Source organism: Muntiacus reevesi, chromosome 2 (genome assembly GCF_963930625.1).
Source record: "Muntiacus reevesi chromosome 2, mMunRee1.1, whole genome shotgun sequence".
Classification (NCBI taxonomy): Eukaryota; Metazoa; Chordata; class Mammalia; order Artiodactyla; family Cervidae; genus Muntiacus; species Muntiacus reevesi.
Genome location: NC_089250.1, coordinates 146,251,142 through 146,267,171, shown reverse-complemented (window position 1 = coordinate 146,267,171; position 16,030 = coordinate 146,251,142). Strand labels below are relative to the sequence as shown.

The 16,030-nt window shown below is 37.5% G+C and overlaps 1 protein-coding gene across 3 annotated transcripts in view; it reads left to right on the top strand.

Moving 5' to 3' along the window:
• The window catches only part of NT5C2 (5'-nucleotidase, cytosolic II), a 101,944-nt gene that overhangs the window by 69,719 nt on the left and 16,195 nt on the right, over nucleotides 1–16,030 (top strand). For 2 of the 3 annotated variants that reach the window (XM_065923246.1, XM_065923244.1), the window contains exon 4: nucleotides 15,297–15,414. In XM_065923246.1, the coding sequence (XP_065779318.1) occupies nucleotides 15,297–15,414 (118 nt within the window). Of the gene's footprint in view, nucleotides 1–11,355; nucleotides 11,390–15,296; nucleotides 15,415–16,030 lie in introns of those variants that run through there. The other variant, XM_065923248.1, reaches the window with a different exon arrangement.

The following is a 16,030-nucleotide window of genomic DNA, read 5'->3' as shown; positions in this document are numbered from 1 at the left end:
AAAGACCAGACCTACTCCCATAATTTGTTTTAAGATAACAGAATTAGCCAGAGGGTTTAATCCAAAGACTGTCTTCAGGCAGGATATAGTATTGTTATATAATCCTAAGGAATGTAGAGGAAAAAAAGTAAAAAAGTTTGTCCTTTCTTCCTCCTTAAATATCCCAGACCTCTCTCTTCTTGGGGACCCCTAGACTTCTTATCAACCTGCCTAGGAAATGACTATCTCATTCCTCCCTTTTCTTTTAGGAGAATTATGTTGCCTAGGGAAAAGGGGCGTTGTTCTCATTCCATAACTGCTTCCGAGCTGACAAGGGGCGTTGTCCCTAAATTGGTGAGGCAACATATTCTCCTAATCCTCATAGTGAGGATGTCTGATCCAGGGGCTCCAAGTAATAGTTGGAGGAGGCTGTGGCACTCATAGGAGCTCGGACAACTATTTGTAAATTAAAAGCTTTTAGACGATTAGAAAACCCCATTATACAGTTACATTAGTTACAGTTACATTTAATAGTCATTAAACCAAGTTAAAATCAAAATGAAAAGTCACATTATGTCCATAGTTACATCAGTCCATTTTAAGGTTGTTAGATGTCATCAGTTTAAGAAGAGGCATCACATGCGATTGTTGAAGGTATTTGCAGACTTGGAGAAAGTCCTTTCCTTGAAGTGGAGATGTCCACCATGGGATGCCTTCCACTGATGAAGAGGGGAGTGCTCCGCAGACCCAGCAGTTAGACCGATTGTGGAATGCAGCATAGGAGTGAGCCCAGGACAGGACGACATTGTCTTGAGGATCAAACGGCAGACTCAGGATTTCTGGAGTCAGCAGAAGTAGGCTCACATAGATTATCAGGCCCATCATGTCCTGAAGGATCCCAGACGAGCCCCCAAGATGAAAGGTTGTTGCCGAACGATGAGACGCGGGATTCTTGGCCTCCGGAGGAGATGAATTCAGTCCGGGGCCAGAGACGAGGCTGGATCGCTCAGAGCTTTTGTGTAATAAAGTTTTATTAAAGTATAAAGGAGATAGAGAAAGCTTCTGACATAGGCACCAGAAGGGGGAAAAAGAGTACCCCTACATTTGCATTTAAAAGGCATTATTTGGGGAAAGAATGGGGGAAAGGCATAATACAGTTTGATTGTGTTCATTTCAGGTTTGTTCTGGAGATTTTTTGGTTTTTCTTTTTTTGGGGGATAGTTGTCTTTTAGGGAGAACTACTTTGGAATAGATTCATTGATCCTTAGGTAGAAATATTTTATTAGTTTGCTTCTTTAACTGATTTAAGCTATTCTTTTTTTAAACTGACCTATTGTTGATGGCGTCCCTAGTTTAAAAATGTTCTCACATGTTTACACTGTTTTATTTTGTTCCGCCCAACATATCAGCCTACATGTTAACTCGGATTTCCTGAGTGTATTAATGCATAGTAATACTAAGCCAGTCCTACCATACTAAAAGATTAGTGCTTTTGATTTCCTCTGAAATCAGGAACAAGACAAGGATGCCCACTCTCACCACTGCTATTCAACATAGTGTTGGAAGTTTTGGCCACAGCAGTCAGAGCAGAAAAAGAAGTAAAACGAATCCAGATAGGAAAAGAAGAAGTGAAACTCTCGCTGTTTGCAGATGACATGATCCTCTACATAGAAAACCCTAAAGACTCTTCCAGAAAATTACTAGAGCTAATCAATGAATATAGTAAAGTTGCAGGATATAAAATTAACACACAGAAATCTCTTGCATTCCTATATACTAGCAATGAAAAAACAGAAAGAGAAATTAAGGAAACAATACCATTCACCATTGCAACAAAAAGAATAAAATACTTAGGAGTATATCTACCTAAAGAAACAAAAGACCTATACATAGAAAACTATAAAACACTGATGAAAGAAATCAAAGAGGACACAAAGAAATGGAGAAACATACCGTGTTCGTGGATTGAAAGAATCAATATTGTCAAGATGGCTATTCTACCCAAAGCAATCTATAGATTCAATGCAATCCCTATCAAGCTACCAACGGTATTTTTTACAGAACTAGAACAAATAATTTCACAATTTGTATGGAAAAAAAACCTCGAATAGCCAAAGTAATCTTGAGAAAGAAGAATGGAACTGGAGGAATCAACCTGCCTGACTTCAGACTCTACTACAAAGCCACAGTCATCAAGACAGTATGGTACTGGCACAAAGACAGAAATATAGATCAATGGAACAGAATAGAAAGCCCAGAGATAAATCCACGAACCTATGGACACTTTATCTTTGACAAAGGAGGCAAGGATATACAATGAAAAAAAGACAACCTCTTTAACAAGTGGTGCTGGGAAAACTGGTCAACGACTTGTAAAAGAATGAAACTAGAACACTTTCTAACACCATACACAAAAATAAACTCAAAATGGATTAAAGATCTAAATGTAAGACCAGAAACTATAAAACTCCTAGAGGAAAACATAGGCAAAACACTCTCCGACATGAATCACAGCAAGATCTATGACCCACCTCCCAGAATATTGGAAATAAAAGCAAAAATAAACAAATGGGACCTAATGAAACTTAAAAGCTTTTGCACAACAAAGGAAACTATAAGTAAGGTGAAAAGACAGCCCTCAGATTGGGAGAAAATAATAGCAAATGAGGAAACAGACAAAGGATTAATCTCAAAAATATACAAGTAACTCCTGAAGCTCAATTCCAGAAAAATAAATGACCCAATCAAAAAATGGGCCAAAGAACTAAACAGACATTTCTCCAAAGAAGACATACAGATGGCTAACAAACACATGAAAAGATGCTCAACATTACTCATTATCAGAGAAATGCAAATCAAAACCACAATGAGGTACCATTACACGCCAGTCAGGATGGCTGCTATCCAAAAGTCTACAAGCAGTAAATGCTGGAGAGGGTGTGGAGAAAAGGGAACCCTCTTACACTGTTGGTGGGAATGCAAACTAGTACAGCCATTATGGAAAACAGTGTGGAGATTTCTTAAAAAACTGAAAATAGAACTGCCATATGACCAGCAATACCACTTCTGGGCATACACACTGAGGAAACCAGATCTGAAAGAGACACGTGCACCCCAATGTTCATCGCAGCACTGTTTATAATAGCCAGGACATGGAAGCAACCTAGATGCCCATCAGCAGACGAATGGATAAGGAAGCTGTGGTACATATACACCATGGAATATTACTCAGCCATTAAAAAGAATTCATTTGAATCAGTTCTAATGAGATGGATGAAACTGGAGCCCATTATACAGAGTGAAGTAAGCCAGAAAGATAAAGAACATTACAGTATACTAACACATATATACGGAATTTAGAAAGATGGTAACGATGGCCCTATATGCAGGGCAGAAGAAGAAACGCAGAAGTACAGAACAGACTTTTGAACTCTGTGGGAGAAGGCGAGGGTGGGATGTTTCAAAAGAACAGCATGTATATTATCTATGGTGAAACAGATCACCAGCCCAGATGGGATTCATCAGTCAAGTGCTTGGGCCTGGTGCACCGGGAAGACCCAGAGGAGTCGGGTGGAGAGGGAGGTGGGAGGGGGGATCAGGATGGGGAATATGTGTAACTCTATGGCTGATTCATATCAATGTATGATAAAACCCACTGGAAAAAAAAATTTTTTTTAATTAAAAAAATAAAAGATTAGTGCTTTTGGTAGAATGATTTTTTCATCAAAACTATAAAATTGATAACCATAGTATAGTTAAAATATTTCTGAGCAATCCTTAATTTGGAAGGGTTTTATAATAACTTGCTGCTAATAAAAAGACTGTTCTTCATTGGCCTTTAAATGGAAAGGAGATTTAAGCTGTAATTAAAGGATCACCTGACCTAAGTAATGGAATAATTCTGTAGGTGCATATGTATGATACTTGTGTGTGTGTGTTAGTCGCTCAGTCGTGTCTGACTCTTTGCGAGTTTATGGACTGTAGCCTGCCAGGCTCTTCTGTCCATGGAATTCTCCAGGCAAAAATACTGGAGTGGGCTTCCATGACCTTCTACAGGGGATCTTCCTGACCCAGGGATCAAACCCTGGCCTTCCTCTTTGTGGGCAGATTCTTTACTATTTGAGCTACCCAGGAAGCCCTTGATATTTGTGTACATTTATGCTATTTAAATGTTCTGTTAAAGATCAGTCAGTTTCTCATCTAATAAAAGTTAATTCAATTGGGGTAGAATAAATTAGGGAGGGTAGATGAAACAAGAATACAAAATAGTGATAATCGTTAAAGCTCGGGTGATGGGTTTAAAGTAGTTCATTTAATTTTCTCTCTACTTTTATGTATGATTAAAAAATATTCTTAATAAAGTTAAATTTAAAAATCAGGTGAAAGAAACTGGCAAAATACCAACAAAGTGACTTTATATTTAAAACGGTCTTTAAATTTAAAGGTCTTTTTTAGTCCTTTCATTTCTATTTGAGAATATGATCTTTTTTTTTTAATTTATTTTTATTAGTTGGAGGCTAATTACTTTACAATATTGTAGTGGGTTTTGTCATACATTGACATGAATCAGCCATGGATTTACATGTATTCCCCATCCTGATCCCCCCTCCCACCTCCCTCTCTACCCAGTCCCTCTGAGTCTTCCCAGTGCACCAGGCCCGAGCACTTGTCTCATGCATCCAACCTGGGCTGGTGATCTGTTTCACCCTAGATAATATACATGTTTCGATCCACCCTCGCCTTCTCCCACAGAGTCCAAAAGTCTGTTCTGTACATCTGTGTTTCTTTTTCTGTTTTGCATATAGGGTTATCATTACCATCTTTCTAAATCCCATATATATATGTTAGAATATGATCTTTATTGGAGCTCCTCTTGCTGCTTTTTTCTTAAACTTAAGACTTTCTTACACTACCTCCCTCAGGAAATGAAATACTATTTTTCCAGCCTAACATACAGGAAAGAATTAAAAAAGAAATACTGTTTGATACTCCAGTGCATTTTCTTCTTGTGGATTAAAGTTCTTTGTATTAGTTGAGATATATACTCTGAAAACTATGATTTTTAGATATAGATTTATATTACATGTGTTAAGTTTATGCATTACTTCTCTTATTGTTTAAAGTCGTGTCCAACTCTTTTTCGACCCTGTGGACTGTAACCCACCAGACCCCTCTGTCCATGGGATTTCCCAGGCAAGAATATTGGAGTGGGTTGCCATTTCCTTCTCTTCCCGACCCAGGGATCAAACCTGCGTCCCCTGCATTGGGAGGTGGATTCTTTTACCACTGAGCCACCAGGGAAGCCCACGTTACTTTTAGGCAGCCCTTTTGTAGATAGATAGATATCAGTAAATATATATCTGTGACTAAACGTCATTTCCAAGCTTTGATTGATTTTCTTTTTGTCATTTCTGTATCCCAGTAGAGTTTTCACTAATTTTAAATTCATCTCTGAATTGCAGTATTATGTGGTTTGTTCCTAGATCATTCAGTTCAGCTCAGTTCAGTTGCTCAGTTATGTCCAACTCTTTGCGACCCTATGGACCAATTCCCTAGATCATTAGGGAATTGAAAAGATTGCTTAATAAAACCCAATTTCATCTCTATATTACATAGTGTAGAAATTCATTTTCAGTGTTCATGGCCTTTGTTTTCCATTGCCAAGCATAAAGACATTCAAATGTAAGTCAGATTTTTCTGTGTGAATAAACATCATGTAATACTTGCTGCATCAGTAAAATTACTAAAATGAATTTTTTAAAAAATCACATGCCATTTTCAACATGGAGAAATTTGTTTTTAAAGTATTCCTAACATAATAGCTCTCTTTGATTCATTATCTCTTTTCTGCTTACACATTCTCTGAATGTTTACTTTATCATAGGGATAATGACCACTGAGAAAAAAATGATAACAGAGTTAAGCTGGGTAGGGAAGATTTAGGTTAAACCTTATAGATAAAACCTGCTGGGTCAGGGAACTCTGAAAGTTGGTTACCTAGGCAGACCATAGATGACTGTTTCTTTCAATTACTGGGAACATTTATTTGATTTCACAGTCATGTGAAGGAATCAGATTCAGATAATTACAGTTGTTATGACATAATTGTTCAGTATTGTGGTGGGGGACCAAATCAAGTGACTACACTAAGTCAGTTCAGTTCAGTCACTCAGTCGTGTCCGACTCTTTGCGACCCCATGGATCGCAGCACGCCAAGCCTCCCTCTCCATCACCAGCTCCCGGAGTTTACTCGAACTCATGTCCATTGAGTCGCTGATGCCATCCAGCCATCTCATCTTCTGTCGTCCCCTTCTTCTGCCCCCAAATCCTCCCAGCATCAGGGTCTTTTCCAGTGAGTCAACTCTTCGCATGAGGTGGCCACAGTATTGGAGTTTCAGCATCAGCCCTTCCAATGAACACCCAGGACTAACCTCCTTTAGGATGGACTGGTTGGATCTCCTTGCAGTCCACGGGTCTCTCGAGAGTCTTCTCCAACACCACAGTTCAAAAGCATCAATTCTTTGGTCCTCAGCTTTCTTCACAGTCCAACTCTCACATCTATACATGACCACTGGAAAAACCATAGCCTTGACTAGATGGACCTTTGTTGGCAAAGTAATGTCTCTGCTTTTTAATATGCTATCTAGGTTGGTCATAACTTTCCTTCCAAAGAGTAAGCATCTTTTAATTTCATGGCTGCAATCACCATCTGCAGTGATTTTGGAGCCCAAAAAAATAAAGTCTGACACTGTTTCCACTGTTTCCCCATCTATTTCCCATGAAGTGATGGGACCAGATGCCATGATTGTAGTTTTCTGATTGTTGAGCTTTAAGCCAACTTTTTCAGTCTCCTCTTTCACTTTCATCAAGAGGCTTTTTATAGTTCTTCTTCACTTTCTGCCATAAGGGTGATGTTATCTGCATATCTGAGGTTATTGATATTTCTCCTAGCAATCTTGATTCCAGCTTGTGCTTCTTCCAGCCTGACGTTTCTCATAATGTACTCTGTATATAAGTTAAATAAGCAGGGTGACAGTATACAGCCTTGACTTACTCTTTTCCCTATTTGGAACCAGTCTGTTGTTCCATGTCCAGTTCTAACTGTTGGTTCCTGACTTGCATATAGGTTTCTCAAGAGGCAGGTCAGGTGGTCTGGTAGTCCCATCTCTTTCAGCATTTTCCACAGTTTATTGTGATCCACACAGTCCAAGGCTTTGGCATAGTCAGTAAATCAGAAATAGATGTTTTTCTGGAACTCTCTTGCTTTTTTGATGATCCAGCAGATGTTGGCAATTTCATCTCTGGTTCCTCTGCCTTTTCTAAAACCAGCTTGAACATTTGGAAGTTCACGGTTCACATATTGCTGAAGCCTGGCTAGGAGAATTTTAAGCATTACTTTACTAGCATGTGAGATGAGTGCAATTGTGTGGTAGTTTGAGGATTCCTTGGGATTGCCTTTCTTTGAGATTGAAATGAAAACTGACCTTTTCCAGTCCTGTGGCCACTGCTGAGTTTTCCAAATTTGCTGGCATATTGAGTGCAGCACTTTCATAGCATCATCTTTCAGGATTTGAAATAGCTCAACTGGAATTCCATCACCTCCACTAACTTTGTTCATAGTGATGCTTCCTAAGGCCCATTTGACTTCACATTCCAGGATGTCTGGCTCTAGGTGAGTGATCACACCATCGTGATTATCTGGGTCGTGAAGATCTTTTCTGTATAGTTCTTCTGTGTATTCTTGCCACCTCTTCTTAATAGCTTCTGCTTCTGTTAGGTCCATACCATTTCTGTCCTTTATCGAACCCATCTTTGCATGAAATGTTCCCTTGGTATCTCTGATTTTCTTGAAGAGATCTCTAGTCTTTCCCATTCTGTTGTTTTCCTCTATTTCTTTTCATTGATCGCTGAGGAAGGCTTTGTTATCTCTCCTTGTTATTCTTTGGAACTCTGCATTCAGATGGGAATATCTTTCCTTTTCTCCTTTGCTTTTCGTTTCTCTTCTTTTCACAGCTATTTGTAAGGCCTCCTCAGGCAGCCATTTTGCTTTTTTGCATTTCTTTTCCATGGGGATGGTCTTGATCCCTGTCTCCTGTACAATGTCAGGAACCTCCGTCCATAGTTCATCAGGCACTCTGTCAATCAGATCTAGTCCCTTAAATCTATTTCTCACTTTCACTGTATAGTCATAAGGGATTTGATTTACAGGCTTCCCTGGTGGCTCAGACGGTAAAGTGTCTGCCTGCAATGCGGGAGACCTGGGTTCAATCCCTGTGTTGGAAAGATCCCCTGGAGAAGCAAATTGCAACCCACTTCAGTACTCTTGCCTGGAAAATCCCACGGATGGAGGAGCTTGATAGGCTGCAGTCCATGTGGTCACAAAGAGTCGGACACGACTGAGTGACTACAGTAAAGATTCCTTTATTTTCTAAGCTTTTTTTAATCTACCCCTCAATTTTTCCTGTGGCTTAGTTGGTAAAGAATCCACCTGCAGTGCAGGAGACCTGAGTTCGATCCCTGAGTTGGGAAGATCCCCTGGATAAGGGGATCTTACCCAACCCACTCCAGTATTCTGGCCTCGAGAATTCCATGGACTGTATAGTCCATGGTATTGCAAAGAGTCAGACACCACTGAGCGACTTTCACTCCGTTTTTCCTGAGATGAGTAGAACAACATTATCTAGGAGATTCTGTGGTTGTTGAAGAATGAATTTATTTCCACCTGGATTTCCAATTCATTAAGTAGCTAAATTCTACTTCTTTAAGACTCTTTGAAGAGGGGAATTCTCTGGTGGTCCAGTGATTAGGACTCAGCTTTCACTGCCAAGGGCCGATTCACAAGTTCAGTCCCTCATCAGGAAAGTGAGATCCCACAAACTGTGTGGTACGGCCAAAAAAAAAAAAACCAAAAAACAGACGACGACTCTTTGAAAAGGACAGTTGAAACATTTCAGTTAGATGAGAGAACTTATGTGAAAGTATCTGATCTAAAGTGTACACTGGAGGTTGCACCCCAGTTGCCCATGGGCACAACTGAAACCACAGACAATTGTTTGGCTCAAGTAAAGTCTGTTGGTTTTCTCAGTTGAGTCCGTAGCTAAAAATTGGCAGATTCCAAGTAAAAATCTAGGTTGGTTGTTATCACATAAATGGCAGCATTTAACTTTCATTCCCACAGAGAAGTCAGCTATAGCTGACAGCACCTTCACCCTTTATGCCAAGATCTACACCAACACTTAAACCATTTTGCACATTTAATTGACTTGCCTGACCCTGACAGAGTTATTTGAGACATGTTATGTGAGTCTCAGAAAGTTTGGTAAATTTTGTAGTACCTTGAGATACTGGTTATAAAAATGGATTATCCATATAAGCCTGAGTAAATCACACTTTTTTTTTTTTAAGAAGACTTCTGGACTGGGCTGATTGGCCCCGTTTCTGTCCTGTACCTCCTTAGTCACATTGTGTTGTAGATCTTCTAAAATTTATTATAAAAATCTAATTGTGGTACACTGTGATCTCCTTCAGGCCTAAGATTATGAATTATTTTGTTTTCTGTTCTCAGCATCTAATACCTATATACAGTAGACATACCAGATGTCTGTTACATTCTTCTAACTTCAAGTACAGGCATTTGAGTGTGATGATCTATTCTTACTTGAGGGAAAAATTATATACTAGCTATTTCTCTCTTTTTTAAAAAAATTAACAAGCATCTTTGGTTAAAGAGGGTGTTTAAAGTTATTATTTCCAAAAATGCCAGTTTTTCTGTTTTAAAATGAAAAAAATAGTCTAAATACACATTCCTACTAAGCATATAGGTTCTCAGAGGGGAAATTTTGAGTTAGGTAATTTTTTTCATTTTATTTTAAAATAAATATTCTTTTAATTTCTTAATGACTTTTTAAATTAATCTTTTAATTACCATTTAATTTTGCATTGGCAATGAATTAAGATTGACAGTCTTTCAGACTCTACTTGTTCACTTACTTACATATCTAGCCATGTTGGAGTTGGTTTTATTTTGTATTACTGAAAGTATTGAATGGTACCTAGATTTTGGATTTTAGGTACTTTAAAATTGAGGTAGTTTTTAGAATTTTTCATTTTTTAAAGATCATTTGTGATCTCATAGGTTAGAGAGAAAATTTTTGACTGTCTATGATAGTGTGTTGGGGTTTTCAAATAGTTGTGAAAAATAGAAAAGGCCCTCTGGTATTTGTTTATATGAGAATGAATGGATTTAATTTGAAGTTTCCTTAATGAAAGTGTGAATTATTACCTTTCCTAGTTAGCTCAGAGAACCAAGATCATGTAGCCTAAATAAAGAATGTTGATGTTGATCACATTTATAGCATAAAAGCAAATAACTGTTCTTGAGTGGTTGTGTTGGATTTTTGCTTTTCATAGTATGATTGGTAGTATTCATTTCTCCTAGTTGTAATAGTTTTAGAAATTTTCAACATTGTATTTGGTCATTTTGCTCTTCCAATTAGTACCATCTCCCTTTCACAAAAAATACAGAAGTTGGAGGAATCTAAATATATGTTTTCAAAAACCTAGATGTCTCTAGGGAAAACACCCTATAACTTAAACATAATTCATATCCTAAATTTATCAATATCTTTAAAAGATTTATGTATCTTCAAGTTAGTTATTTTACTAGACTAGTTAAAGTTTCTTTAACTTTTAAAAAATAGAGTAATATGACTCCATTTACCAAGGGCAAATATCCATTCACAGAATCAAAAAAAATTTCCCTTCTGTTCCATATTTGGACATCTAGTTAGATCTTTAATAGGGAAAGTTGGTTCTTACCTGTATAAAGATTACAAATTTAGGTGCTGGAAGGGTAGATAAGTGGGTTGTTAGGTACAAGCAGACTTTGTTTAAATGAGCACTTAAAAGTGAGATGAGACTGCTCTGGTTTATTCTTGTATTCTTTATTAGTCTGTTTCACCTACTGTAGTTCAATTTTAAACTCTGTTTACCAGTTGCATTCAATTTTTGTCATATAAACCTGAAATGTGGCAGAAAAAATAAACTAAGACAAAAGAAATTTATTTTTCTATTTGTCTTTTGACTTAACATTTCAGGATCAAGCTTGTATTCTAGGCTTAGGGTATAAGAAAAGTTAAATAATGTATAATACTTAAGCTTATCTTCAGTACTCTTGTTATGGCTAATTAGATGAATTTTAGTGATGGTCAGAGGCTTCTAAATAGGAGGCAGTAACTCCTATTAATACCAGTTTCCAAATGGTATCTCTCTGTTCCAGCCCATCACAACAGTGTTAAAACCAGTTTTTGTTTTTGTTTTGTTTTGTTGCTTTGTTTTGTTTTTTAACAGGAGAGCCAGTGTGACTCCTTCAAGACTGGAGTGACACACTCCGCGTCTGCGTCTGCCTCATGTGAGTTCTCATTTTGGCAGCAGCATTCTGCTAGGCTGGAACCTCTGTCGAGGTGTGCCCTTCCTTTTTTCTAAAATCTCCAAACTATCACTCACTGTGTCTTGGTGGCAAAGGTAAAAAGTGCATGAGAGTCCCAGACTTCCCTGCAGAAAGTTTTCGGCTCATCCAAAGGGACTGTCTCCTCTAATACAGATTGTATCTTGTATGAGCAAAATCTACTCAAAACAGAGCCCACAGCTTTCATCCCCACAACAGGCAGTTGATACTTCTGGAAGACCTGTTTTTCTCTCTCACAGATTATGGAGTAAAGAATATCTTCAAATGCTCTCAGTAGCTTCAGCTCTCAAAGCTTTGGTTGTTCTCTTTATAGTCTGGTTACGTAACCTGAGAACACTGTGTGCTGCCCTGGTGCCTGAAGCAGGCCTCTTTTTTGGACTCTGGCCCTTAAAATAACCTCTTCCTTTGTCTCTGGATATTGGGTAAATTAGGATAGGCCTGAGGACCTTCTTGAAGAAGAAATTAAGCAGTGCATGTGTAAGACTATGTTTACGCCTGAAGTTATTGGCTGTGTTTTGGAAAGTCAGTTATAAGAACTGAGTTTGAAGCTGTACATCGTTTACTTGCCAGTTTTGCCAGAGGAATTGAAATTAGACCCTTTGCAGCTGTAGAGGCATATGGAGCTGTAAGTCTGAGGTGATACATATGGTTACCCACAGATGTCAAGGCTGGCTTTGAAGTGCCTGGTTGACTGAAAAAGGAATTTTGCTTTTTATTTATTTATTCATTTGAGCCATGATATTTAGGCTTCAAGAGTAGTCATTTTTGCCACCAGGTCAGAACAGATTGTAATTATCCTCAGGGGACACTTAGAACCAAACATCTAGATTTCATGCTCTGTGCAGCTGCAGTTCTGCTTCTCCAGCCCTGGTTGTAGTGTATAGTTCTCTAGCAGAGAACTATAGATTTAATGACCTGGGAGTTCATGTTACTGAAATGATTATCCAGGAAGCTTATGAGAAAATGTCAATAGCTTGTAGGTCTTACTGATTAACATAGAGCTTAGTGAAATAGATGGTGTTGTCAGAGTGGAACTTGGACTCTCTTTGCTAAATCCATTCCCATCTGTGAATAGAACAGTTTATTTTGGACTAGCTGAAAGAAACTGGAGGGAGAGTAGTGTATTTCAACACCCAAGCCTAAACTTTGATGGCCTGCGCAATCTAGAAATTCATTTTTAATAGTGGCACTATATGCCGCCATGAGAAGCTTTGGATGAGACTCAGGAAAACCTAAATTCTGGCTTCATCTGATGTTTGTACTTGTCATGCAACTTTAAAAGCAATTGGGGAAAACTGTATTTTTTGGAAGCATCCTAAACTCATTGAGAGAAAAGAAATTTGAAGTATTTACTTCAGTAGGTGGAGTTTCTAGACAATCATTTGGAAGTTCTGCCCTGGAATAAACACAAACATGACAGGAGTATAGTGTTTATTTTCTGCTGTTCTATTCCTTATGATGGCAGAATGGGAAATTGTGTTCTTCAGCCTCCCACATTTTTTTTCAATAAAAACTCTCAATAAATTGATTTGGGTTTCAGTCCAAATTGCCTCATAGAAATAGATTTTAATGAATATTACTTCATCACTTCTCTAACTAGGGAAAATTGTTCATTCAGAGGTAATCAGTGGGGATGATTAACTTTTGTTTCTGTCTCCCATTCTTAAGGTATATCCAACAGATTATCTTTATGAAAATTTAATAATTGAAAACATTTTATATGGGCCAAATCCTATGAGAATAAGTGTCAGTGGATTATCCAAATGACTTTGCTATATAGGAATTTTGTTCCATTAAATAAAATGTTGTTTGAAATAAGTGGGGCTTTGTTAGGATTGAGAAGTAATCTTTGTTTTGTGAAAATCTTGTTAAAATGAAATTTACTTTCAGTTGAGGCGGAAGCTCGAGGGGTGAGATATTATTTTATATTCTCAAAATAATTCAAATTGACATCAATGGATACCATGCTTTCCTAGTTTTTATGATAATACACCGGCTCTTGTTCTGTTTGCATGTACATATACATAGCACTTCCTTTACAACAGTGTGCATCTTCCATGCCTGAGGATTTAAAAAGTTTTGGGGGAGAGGGATGGGTGAGGATGGTACTGAAATTGAGAGGAGGAGAAAAATATAGCCAGTTTTGAAAATGTTAGCCAGAGTTAGCTTAGGCATGAAATCATCATTCCACAGAAGAAATGACAGCTTCTTTTGGCATTTTTCTGGTGAGCTGAGACTTAAGCATCTCCTAAAGGACTTTAAAATTTGTAGGCTTTTTAATATGACAAATGTTTATTGAAGGATTTTGAAAGCTCACCTTGTTTTTAAAAATTTCAATTTAAAAAGGATAGATAATATTAACATATTACAAGTTTTAAAGGTACAGAAGAAGGTATATGAAAGTCTCCTTTCCTCTCCTGTCTCTTAGCTACTCAGCTCCTCTCTGGAGGCAACCAGTATTACCGTTTTATGTATTTCCAGAAATATTCTAAAGGATTGTTTTCGGAAAGGGAAAGTTGAATCATACTCATTAAAATATTAGCTCTAACTTGGATAGGCAGACTAATTACAATGAAGAGTCCATTTGAGCCATAGGCTATGTGTTAATTGTAGATAGAACTATAATAATAGTTTCATTATTATGAGACATAAGAATAGGATGTTTGGGGAGTTTTTTTGGCCTCATTTGGCAGTTAGCAAGATCACAGGTGTTTTTTATTTTTAAGTTTTTAATATGGCTTACCTGCTTCTAGAAAACTGATGGAAGAATGTCTACCTACATCCTTTATTTTGGAAGAAACCCATTTAAAGGAGCAACATTTTCTTTATACTGAACTGTGATGATTCTGCAAAGGTTTTTCATTATAGAAAACTTCAGACATACATTATATTTGAGAGAAACCCCCATATTCCAAAATCTATTTTACTTCACCTGTAAAAAACTCATTGTTCTCTGGCAGATAAAGAGGTATATATATAACATTATATATTCGTGCACATATTCATTCTTCCATAATCAGGTCTAATAAAATGAGTTCTAAGTCTTCAGTGTCTGATTCCCAATTCATATCCAGACTTCCCTGTCTTAGGCATGTCTTTTTATGGTAGTTTTAGCACTAATAATTTGTAAAATGCAATTTTGATGGCTATGACATTGTTAGGACTGATAAAGAAAACACGTAAATCCTAACAAATAGAATTATGCTGGTTGGAGCTTAAGGCAATTCCAGAGCCAGATAGTAATTCTAAAAATAGACTAGTCTTTTTTTAAAAAAAATAGTTTTGAAGGATTCCTATACCAGTCATGCACATCAGTGAGGACTTCAACTTATATAGACCTCTCTGTCTAGTTTTATATTAATTATATTCCCATGGTTAATACCACAGGTGTGCCTATTACATTCCCCGCCTCCCAACTTTAGATTGTGGGCCTAGTGCATTCCCATAATCTAGAATGGTGATAGCAATATACCTTCTTCTTAAACGTGGTAATCCTTTAGAAGTTGAAAAGTTTTATTTATTTATATGTTTTATAAAGAATAAAGTTATTGAAGGAAAAAAAAAAGGATAATAAAAAGGAAAAGAATGATTGGATTAGGTTTCCTAAGATGAAGAAGCCTGGAATGCCTGATAATTCATCTTATTGCTGCTACTCCTATCATAACATGACCTGTTTCCACAGACTAACAGTTGAGTTCTGCGATACCTTGAGGCAGTACAAAACATGAAGTTTGAAGGAAAAGAAGAAAAATGGCAAATTTAGTAGGAGAGAGGAATTGGGAAAGTTGAAATTCACTCTGGCTTCCATTTTAATTGGCTGTGTTTTAATGAGAACCTCCTCTTTGTGCAGTGTACAAGTCCCCGGAGTATGAGTCTCTTGGCTTTGAGCTTACCGTGGAGAGATTGGTTTCTATTGGCTATCCTCAAGAGCTTCTCAGCTTTGCATATGACTCTACATTCCCTACCAGGTAATTTTTCAAGATTATTTTTGGATTAAAAGCCATCCTTTTGTCCCCCAAATTAATAATTCCAAATGTGTCCCTAACCAATGCCATCCCCCAAACAAACAAACAAAAAGATGCAACAAAACATCAAAAGGTCTTTGGGGCTTTTTGGTTGGTTTTCTGAAATTACCATGAACCTTTCATGTACGCCATATCTTTTGTGTTCCTGATTTGAACTTTGAACTTAGTTCATTGCTATTAAAGAAGATCCATTTTTGAGAAGGAGTCTCCTTGGTGGCTCAGTGGTAAAGAATCCGCCTGCCAATGCAGGAGACTCGGGTTCCATCCCTGGGTTGGGAAGATCCCCTGTAGAAGGAAATGGGAACCCACTCAAAGTATTCTTGCCTGAAAATCTCATGAGCAGATGAGCCTGGTGGGCTACAGTCCATGGGCTTGAAAAAGAGTTGGACTCAGTAACTAAACAACAACAACAAATTTATGAGAAGAGGGATTATTAAAACTAATGGTCAGTAATTGCAGATGCTCCTCTCTTATGCTGTTGGGAGTTTTGCTAATATATTTTGTTTTGCTAATATATTTAACTTGGTAATTAGGAGCCTTCTTGGCAGTTTCCATTTCT